Here is a 10,537-nt window from a genome sequence, read left to right as displayed (position 1 = left end):
CACTAATTATTTGAGTGTGTGTCAGATTCATATGCAATACTAATACAATAATTTATCACTATTGTCAAGAATTTTTTATTAGCTATTAGATTTTGTTTTGAAGGTTAATGTTTAAACTTCTTAGAATTTATTTAGCTTTAAAAAGAAGAACGGCTGTAATTACAATATAAAATTGAAAAATTAAGATTTGAAATTATGTATCGATTTTTGAATCGAACTATAAATATAGATTAAAAAAATTATGTTGAACTTATGAGCCTAACGGACGCTGCCCAGCCATTCTTTTCCGGCGACGGAGACGCAAGCACGGGCTATAGGGGAGAGAGGGAAAGCAGGCGAAAAAATGGTGTCGCCGGTGGTAAACACGTATCCTCTCTCTAACTACACTTTCGGAATGAAGGAACCGAAGATGGAGAAGGACACTTCCGTCGCCGACCGTCTAGCTCGTATGAAGGTTAAGTAAGTTTTTCCTCCAAACCCTAGCTTAGGGTATTCTGTATAAACTTGTTCATACTCTCGTGGACGACCGTAACTCATGTTTTCTTTGATTCATCTCCTTGCAAACTACGGTCTCATGGGGTTTCACAGCAGAAAAAAAGGTCCTAGTTTTATCATTATAACTTCTTGTATCAACATGGCGTCAACTTATTTAATAGTTCATTGGTCCGTGCGGCTTTGACGCAGGCATACGTGTTTTAGTCTGCTTTTGCATATATTTTCGACTGGAATATTATGAAAATTTTAGCTCCACCGAGAACATTATGTGTTTATGATCTATTGTTTAGTCAGGATCTCTTGGTCGCTGAACATTACAGATTTCATGTCCAGGCCATCTCTTTGCACTAGAATTTTTTAGTTTTTTAGCTTTATTAACTATAATCCTTCTTGTTGTATGATATTGCTTTTTGTGATCATGATTTTCTATTGGATACGTTTGAACTATGAATTTTTGGTCTTTAGTAATATTTATTATAATGCCATAAGAATGCGTGTTCTTGCTCTTTTGGATTTTGGGTTGAGCTCTGATATTTGTTTACTTAGCTTATTGTTGTGAGGATTGATTACTCAATGGAGTAGAAACATGCACTCCAATTGGCATTTTGCTGGAGCTAGATAGGCAGACTAATAATATATGTCGAAGAGGATGCATCTTCTAGTGGTTCTTCCCAAAATAACAATATGTTATTTCTCAGGAAAATCCACATTCACGAGAAAGTGCAGCATGAGTCTTTGAAATTCTTTGTCTATTTGACGATGGATATGATCGGTTGGAGTTATTTTTTTTTCCTACTTTAAAAGTTATCACTTTAAGATACATTCTTTTTGAGAAATATATGTATAAAGTTTTATATTTTACCATTAAACTCGTTCAGCATTTTTTGGAGCTATTAAGTTATTTGTGCAAACTTTTTAGTTTAGTTTACTCTAAGCTTTGACTTATTACCTTTGATTTGACTTGTTTTTTCTTTGATTTAGCTATATGAAAGAGGGTATGCGGCTGAGCGTTGAGGCAATTTTACTGGTAAGTTCCAACACTTACGAACATGAACTCTTATAGTTGTCTCGTGGTATGTAATATCACAAGAATCATTCATTACAAGATTTTGAGTAAAAGAACTTGTTGAAGTTGTGGAAGCAATGCAAAGTTGTTGCAAACCAAGTTCATTTATTTTCTTCCACTTGCTGAAGTTTTCCTTAGGATGTAAGTCCTCTTTTCTACTAGTAAGTGGTTCATAAACTTTGTTTCTCTACGTTGTTGCTTGGTTTCATGTATGAAAATGTTGGAATGCATTAAACATGTGTACAATAATTAATTTGTTGGTGGTAAAGATTGGATGCAGCAACCATCAAACTTGTTATTTCAGAAAAGTCGAGAAAGAAATAATGGTCATGCTAATTTCCATATGCAAATATTTTTCATATCCTGGCCAAGTTTTAGGATATGAGATATCTCTTCCTAGTTTTAAGTTTTATGAAAATTTTGAATTGCTGATTGATAGTGCATTAATTTTGTGATGTGGGATTTGCTGTGATTTGATTATTCCAAGTAGAGGATATTGGGATTTTATTATAGTTATTTTGTTTTGGGCTTTGATTATACCTATTAGTACATTGCTACTTTACTTTTTTTACTTCAGCACCAGAGGATGCTGGGCTTTTGATTATATCTATTGTTTTTTATGATCCTTTAAGCTTCTATGTAATTTGGCTGCATCACATAAAGAGTCAGCAATGTTGTGAACCAATGACTTATTCAATATGTAGCAGAACCTGGTTTGATTTGGTAGTGTTGCTTCAGCCGACATTGGGACTGGCTTTTAACTTCATAAACCCTTAATTTGATGTAGAATAGACATCCAATGGTCATATTGAACTGGGTTTTTCGTTTCTTTTTCTACTTAAAATAGACGACTTCTCTTGAATTTGTAAGAGTATAGTTCCAATAGATTTTGAATTGGGGATATCTTTCTTATGTCTCTCAATCAAAAGAGCAGAGTGAAGTGTCTTTTTATTTTCATTTTTTTTGAAGGTCTACATCAATGTTTAAAATTGTGCAATTAGTGGCGTATAGAGCGCCTTTGTGTGCAACAAGAACAACAAAAAGTTTTTTTTCCCACTAAGTGGGGTTGGCTACATGAAATCTTTTTCTCCATTGCGTTCTATTAAGTGTCATATTTTCATTTAATTTTAATAGATTAAGATCATTTTTTATACAATCTACTCAAGTCTTTTTAGGTCTACCTCTGTCTTTCTTAACATATGTCGGATCTAAAACATCTACTTTCATAACCATATCATTAGATGATCGACATTTGATGTGAGCAAGCCTTCTAAGACGTCTCTCTCTAATCTTGTTCGACACTGGAGCTACGCCAACCCTATAACAATATATTCATTTCGCATTTTGTTTCTAAGTGTCAAGCCACTCATCCATCTAAGCATTCTTATCTCTGTAACACTTAACTTTGTTTTATGTTTTTTTTTAAAGGCCAACATTCTGCGCCATAGAGCAGTGCAGGTCTCACCACCATCTTATAAAATTTTCATTTAAGTCTAAGCGGTACTTTTCTATCTCACAATAAGCCTGATGCATTCCTCCACTTAAACCAACCAACTTGAATTCTACTAATAACATCCCTATCTATATCACCATCACTTTGAACAATATCCCCAAAATAATTGAAATGTTCACACTTTTAATTATTTAATCAGACAGTTACAACTCTGCCATTAGAAATACTACTGAAATTACATTCCATGTATTCAGATTTAGATGTTACTCAAATGAAAGCCTTTAGACTTTAATGTATTCCTCCATAATTCAAGTTTTTCTCGAACTCTTCTAGTCTTATCCATAAGAAAGATATCATCATCGATTTTTTTTTGTTAATGTCATTACTCCTAGAATGATTTTCAATCACGACGGAGGAACTCCTGTGCGCTGAGATCCTGTCGTTGGCTTTGATACCCTGAGTATCCCAAATTGTAATTGTATAGTAATGTTTGATCATTGTACGTCATGATATGAACGTTGGATTACTATGTCACGACATTCATACCCTTTATGTCATGAGCTTCAATTATTGAATTACGACTGTATCGCAAGGCAACTGCGATCATGTCGATGGCTTTACCAGTGTGCTGCGATTATCCCCAACTAGCTCGAATCGCGAAAGACCCGTTATGATATGCCAAAGCAATGCCACAAGCTTGTTTGACTATTGCAACTATATCCATGAGTTTCGAATTGGAAGGATGGGAGTTTCAGGTCTTTGTACGCCACAAGTCTTGACGTCAGCTTCCCTTGAAATGTGCATTTGCATTAATATATCAAAAGAACAAAATATAAAAGGGACCTAGCCCATCAAAATGTGGGCCCTGTCAAAATCAACAAAAAGGAAAAAAAAAATGTGAACTATCGACATTCCTGACCAAAAAAAAAAGCCGTTGTGTATATCTTTTTTAGTATAAGTATGGGCAACTATATTCTTCTTATCATATGCTTCCATCTCTTGATGATAAAACTCCCAATTTATCCTAGTGATAACCTGTTGAATTGAAGTGATCATATTATGGTTGTTGCTTTCAATAATGATTCCATTAACTTCAAGCATCCATGGTTCCACATAACGTTTTATTGATGAGATTTACGCAAGTTCAACACAAGCATTGTCTCAATGTTCAATTGGATTACTAACCGCAAATATGAGATTACTTCAAGTATCGACATCCGCTTCCCAGGTTTCAGAATCCCACCAGTTTTCATAGGTGCAAGACATGATCCCGTCGCCGCCTTCTCAGCGACTGTATGACACACCACGATTCTGTCGTTTGTGTGTAGAGATCAAGCGCTCCATATGCCGTGATACTTCCTGTGATTACTTCTCAGTGTAAACTTTGATTCCATTCGTTCGTTCCTTCTTCTTCGATTCTTAGAACCGAATGCTCTTATACCACTTTGATAGGAATCTCCATAGGAATTAGGTTAAAACCAAATATTCCATTTCACCAATATCAAATCAAAACAATACAACACCACACTCACACGAATGCATAAAAGATAAGTGCCTAAAATTTGAGAGGGAGAGAATCTCTGCCAAATTCTATGATTCGAGAGGTAGGAAGTCTTTCCCAAACCTTAACCCTAAGACTTAAGACCTAATCTCATGCATATCCTTAACCCTAAACATATTAGCCCTATTTTATACTATGCCATTATAAATAGAAAAAAACTAAATTGCCCTAGGCTAATAAAAAACAAATTTGTCTTTAGGTGCAGGTCTAACAAATTCCAACTTTTTAAGACCCATCGACTATGGCCCCTCAAGATAATTATTTATTCAAGTGTACTTGCATTTCTTATTTATCTTTTATCCAACTGTCTTTTTGTCTTTAGGTAGATCAATGACTGTTCAAATGTTATTTCTTTTAAGAGCATTTATTTCTTCCATCACAGCTAATTTCCAACTTAGTTCACCTAATGCTTTCTGGATAGTTCTTGGAACAAGCATATTAGAAATTCTAGACACAAATGCTCTATGATTTTTTGATAGTTTTCCATATGACAAAAATTATGTGATAGGATGTTTCGTGCTTTTTCGGATTCCTTTTCGGAAAGTTGTTGGAAGATCAAGATTAAGAGTGAAAGTAGAGGGAATGTTACTCTGAGTTGTAGGGCCATTATTCGGCAAAGGTGATTGAACATCTTGATTGAACATCTGCTGAGAGGGAATAACTTGGGCTGTAGTAACTTTATGAAATTTCTTCCTAGTATAAACATGCAACTCATGTTGAGGATTATGACAAAATAGGATTAATAGTGCTGACCCTAATTTTCATATCTGAATTAGTTAAAGAAATGGGTTCGAGTAAAGTTTCCCAAAAAATATTTTCTTCAACTAAGTTCTACTCAAGAAAATTATTTTGAAAAACGGGTGAGCCTCGACAAACTTGCATCTATACTAAAAAAATTTCTTTTTGACAGGATTAAAGCATTTGTACCCACATTTGTTGGAAGCATACCCAATAAAAACACATTTTTCAGCTTTGGGATCAAGTTTTGAGTGAAACGCATTTGAGACACACACATAACAAACACATCCAAAAACTTTTAAAGGGAGATCAGCTGTTATTCTAGATATGAAAAAATAATTTTTTAAAACTTGTAAAGGTGTTTTAAATTCCAGAACTCGAGATTATATTTTGTTTATTAAATAACAGGAGGTAAAGAGTGCATTACCCCAAAGATATTTAGGAACATTCATGGAAAACATAAGTGCCCTGGTAACTTCAAGTAAATGCCTATTTTTCCTTTTAGTACCATTTTGTTGTGGTGTGTTACGACAAGTAGATTGATTCAGGATATATTTTTCCAAAATAAATGTTCTTAAATATTTGTTGAAATATTCAGTCCCATTATTCGTTTTTAGAATGCCAATTTTTGTTTGAAATTGATTTTCAATCATGTAAAAAAATCTTTAAATCATTGTTCAACTTCAGATAAATACACCTAGCAAACTCGTGTGTGATCATCAATAAATGTTACAAATCATTTTTTTCCAAAAAATTTTGTTAACTTTGGATGGGCCCTAAACATCACCATGCACCAAATAAAATGGTTTTTAAGCAGAATATGATTTTATTGAAAATGAAACACGATGACTTTTAGATAAAATACACGCTTCACAATAAATAGTTTAGAAAATAAAGATTTGAGATATAGAAAATTAGGATGCCCTAATCTTTTATGTCATAACATAACTTGATCATAGTCAAAGCTTGAACTTGTACTACCTAATCCATGAGCTATTTCATTCGCAATTGAGCTATTTCATTCGCAGAATCAGTTCCATCATAGTAGTACAACCCATTTATTTATCTAGAAGTTCCAGTCATCTTCCTCGAGTTCCGGTATTGAAAAACACAATCAGAAGGAGAGAAAAAAATGAAATAATAAGAATTTTTAAACAATTTGCTAACAGAAAGAAAATTACATATAAGTTTTGGGACATGTAAGACATTTTAAAGAGATTTTTTGTGAAATTTTAACATTTTCTTTTCCTGCAATAGGTGAAAAACTGTCATCAACAATTCTGATTTTTTTCAGAACCGAAACATGTTTTGAACCGAAACATGGATAATATGAATCAAATAATTGAGAACAGCTTGTCATATGATCAGAGACTCCTGAATCAATGATCAAAGGAGTGGTACTTCCTAGAAAAACCGAAGGACTCTACGTGTTTGTGCTATAGAATCGATAGAAGCATTAGATGATGGACAAGATTTCAACAGTTTAAGAAAATGACTTAATTTCTCTTTACTAAGTGGATATGACTCAGCCTCATTTGCGGTAGGTATGCTATGTTCACCAGATTTTTTTCCCTTACCACCATTAGGTGGTTTACCATGCAATTTCCAGCATTTTTCGCGAGTATGGCGTGACTTTCCATAGTAGTCACAATGCAGGTTGTTTTTGTCTTTTACATGTTGGTTGTGAGAATTTTTTCTGCTTACATGAGCTTCAGGAATAGACAACGCTGATCTTTCCACGGACTCAGTTGAACTTGCAGTCTTTTTTCTCAACATCACATGTTTCCGACTCTCCTCTCCTTACCTCTGCAAAAACTACACCAATTGAAGGCAGGAGATTTCTTCCAATTATTCGGACATGGACCTCATGATATTCAACATTTATACCTGCAAAAAATTTAAAGATTCGACCAGTATCCACTATCTTTTTGTACTGGTTGCCGTCACTCTTGATCGTTGAATAAGTCCAGGTTTTGCCTAATCCACTTAAAGGAATTGAAATACTTTGTCACAGAATATTCACCTTGGCAAATTTTCTAAAGTCGTGGGGTCAACTCATAAACTTGGGATTGATTTCCAACATCAGAGTACATTTATGAAACATTGTCCCATAATTCCTTAATTATAGAGTAACACAGACAATTTGCACTTATCTCTTCAGTCATGGAATTGACCAACCATGTCATTACCATTGAGTTTTCTGCATCCCAAATGACATAAATTATGTCATTCACGTCAGACAGTTTAGTATCATCTTTGATATAACCAATCTTTCATCTTCCTCGAAGATACAGACGAATAGATTGTGACTATCGAAGAGAATTATCACCATTTAGTCGGACTGTAGTGATCTGAATGGTATGGTTTTCAGATGTATTTCTCTGAGGTTCGAACTGAGATGGCTGAAGAGGCTGGCTTGTCCTAGACGTGACTTCAGAACTTTTAGAGATGAAGGACGGTGAGTTTGCTCGAGCCCGAGCTTCGCCCGCTGTCGGTCGCCATGCGGCTGAGTGCGATTTAATTTAGCGTAATATAATGTTTAAAAATTAAGTATTTTAATTTAAAGAAAATGGGGTCAAACTGATCCCATTGATTTCTATAGTTTGGATAATGGAGCTAACCACGGGTAATGTACGACCTTGAAAAATAATACACTACTTGATAATAAGCTCAATTATATAAACTATAGAAATAAATGACTTCCGTTTGATCTGCAAGTTTGCATGATGACCGACAGATTTTTCTATTCGATATGAGAGTCAAATAGAATTTATTTTAAGTCTGGATTTTTTAAATTCCTTATAAGGGCAAACCCCTATAGTTAATTACATCTTAAGCGAACGGATCACTTAAGAAAAATCTCGATAAAAATCAGGAATCTTTTGTTTTCATGAGTTCAAAAAGAAGAGTTTTCAACGAACATGATTGTGAAATTTTCAATAGGGATTAGTTCAAAGGTGAAAAATTTTGTTTTAAGAACTAAAGGAAGAAAAGTAGGGGAGATTAAAGATCCAGAATAGGTTCTTGGTAATCCCCCGAACTATCCTAATGTTTGGCTCAATTTAGGATAATATTAATTTAAGCTAACTCTTGTCAGTTTTATTAATTAGGACTTAGATTTGTGTAATGATGATTTACACAAAAAGCCTAGAAAGATAGGAGGTTTTACGTCGAGTGACTACCTCAGAATCCTAAAACAGGTTAGGACATGCTGCATATCGGGACTATGCAAAAGCCTAAAAAAAGAGAGGTTTTATGTCATAAAAGACATCTTTGAAATCCTAAGAATTGTGATTAAACTAAAGAAAGGGTTTTGAACGAGCTGCCCACGAAGTCTGCTCCAAGTTCCTTACTGAAATGTCTTCAGGTCTTTAAGTATTCAAGTCCTCTAATCTTATTTAAAAGTTTTACTTATTTCAATAATTCGATATTGAATTAATTAAAAGATAGTTGAGGTATAGTTCAAACCTAGGCCAAGGCTAAGTTTACTTAAGCTAAGTAATTTCCTAGTGTTATGATTTCTAGGTTCTCCCTAATCTAAACAACTTTTATTCCTTCATTATTTGTCTTTAACACATGCATTCTATGTTTGATAAAAACAGTAAAAGAACATGCATTGGGATGCATAAAACAATAAATATAGCATAAGAAATAATGTTTTATCAGATTTTTATTAAATTTTAATTATTTAATTAGTGGTAACCCAGTCAAAATGTCTATAGCTCCGTCGTCCCGGGTCGCCGGGTGCTCTAGCTTACTTAGTCCGAAAGGTGGTTGCCCACCAGGACCGGAAGATTCTTGTCAACATCCACAGAATGCATCATCCAAGGAATCTTCGTAAACTAGAACAAAAAAAGGGTTTAAGTTGCGTTATGTGATCTTTGTGATTAAGATTTGATTAATTCTTCAATTACTTCATCAATTTAAGGGTTTAAATATTTTAGGTTGTTTACATTTTGTGAAGTTGACGACTTTGAAGCTGACTTAACCTCAAAACCATGCTTTAAAGCCTTGTTGTATTTGTTTTAGTTTAAGTTTAAGTTTTAATGTGTTTTATGTAAATTTTACCCCTCCCAATTTATTTTATTTTATTTCTTAATTGATGTTCAAGTTGAGGGGATTAGATTTGACTTAGGCTTAAGGTTTTTCCTAAAAGGTTCTCATGTGTTCAACCTATGGGTTAGGTTCTTAACCTATGGTTTAAGGTAGGTTTAGCTTAAGACTAAGCTATGATTCAGGTTTGTTTTACCAAAAGATTGGAGTTGGATTAGGTTTAACTAACATAAGGTTTAGGTTAACTAATCCTATTGATTTAAGGTTAACTAACTTAGGGTTTAGATTAATTAAATCCTATTGGTTTAAGGTTAACTAACTTAGGGTTTAGGTTAACTAATCCTATTCATTTAGGGTTAACTAACATAAGGTTTAGATTTACTAATCATATTGGTTTAGGGTTAACTAACCTAGGGTTTAGGTTAACTAATCCTAGTGGTTTAGTAGGTTAGCTAGGTTAGCTAATTCTATTGGTTTAGGGTTAACTAACCTAAGGTTTAAGCTTAGCTAATCATATTGGTTTAGGATTAACTAACCTCAGGTTTTGGTTAACTAATCATAACTAATCATATTGGTTTAGGGTTAACTAACATAAGATTTAGGTTAACTGATCCTATTGGATTCAGATTAACTAACTTAATATTTAAGTTAACTAATCCTATGGATTAAGGTTAACTAACCTAAGGTTTAGGTTAACTAATCCTATTGGTTTAGGATTAATTAACCTAAGATTTAGGTTAATTAATCTTATTGGTTTAAGGTTAACTAACCTAGAGTTTAGGTTAACTAATCCTATTGGTTTAGGTTAGGTAATTCTATTGGTTTAGGGTTAATTAACCTAAGGTTTAGGTTAATTAATCTTATTGGTTTAAGGTTAACTAACCTAGAGTTTAGGTTAACTAATCTTATTGGTTTATGTTAGCTAATTCTATTGGTTTAGGGTTAACTAACCTAAGATTTGGGTTAACTGATCCTATTGGATTAGGGTTAACTAACTTAAAGTTTGGGTTAACTAATCCTAATTATTTAGGGTTAATTAACCTAAGGCTTAGGTTAATTAATCCTATTGGTTTGGGTTAACTAACCTAAGGTTTAAGTTAACTAATCCTATTGGTTTAGGGTTAACCAACCTAATGTTTAGGCTTAGCTAATCCTATTGGTTTAGAGTTAA

At 33.6% G+C, this 10,537-nt stretch overlaps 1 protein-coding gene across 2 annotated transcripts in view; it reads left to right on the top strand.

Annotated features, from left to right (window-relative positions):
• Positions 1-266: 266 nt before the first annotated feature.
• Positions 267-10,537, top strand: part of LOC110020851 (pre-mRNA cleavage factor Im 25 kDa subunit 2) — a 32,812-nt gene continuing 22,541 nt past the window's right edge. For both annotated transcript variants that reach the window (XM_020719112.1, XM_020719111.1), the window contains exons 1-2: positions 267-459; positions 1,477-1,522. In XM_020719112.1, the coding sequence (XP_020574771.1) occupies positions 344-459; positions 1,477-1,522 (162 nt within the window). In that variant the 5' untranslated portion in view covers positions 267-343. The remainder of the gene's footprint in view (positions 460-1,476; positions 1,523-10,537) is intronic.

This window comes from Phalaenopsis equestris, unplaced genomic scaffold (genome assembly GCF_001263595.1).
Source record: "Phalaenopsis equestris unplaced genomic scaffold, ASM126359v1 Scaffold000107, whole genome shotgun sequence".
Taxonomy (NCBI): Eukaryota; Viridiplantae; Streptophyta; class Magnoliopsida; order Asparagales; family Orchidaceae; genus Phalaenopsis; species Phalaenopsis equestris.
Note: the sequence above shows the minus strand (reverse complement) of the source record. Positions and strands in the feature narration are given on the sequence as shown.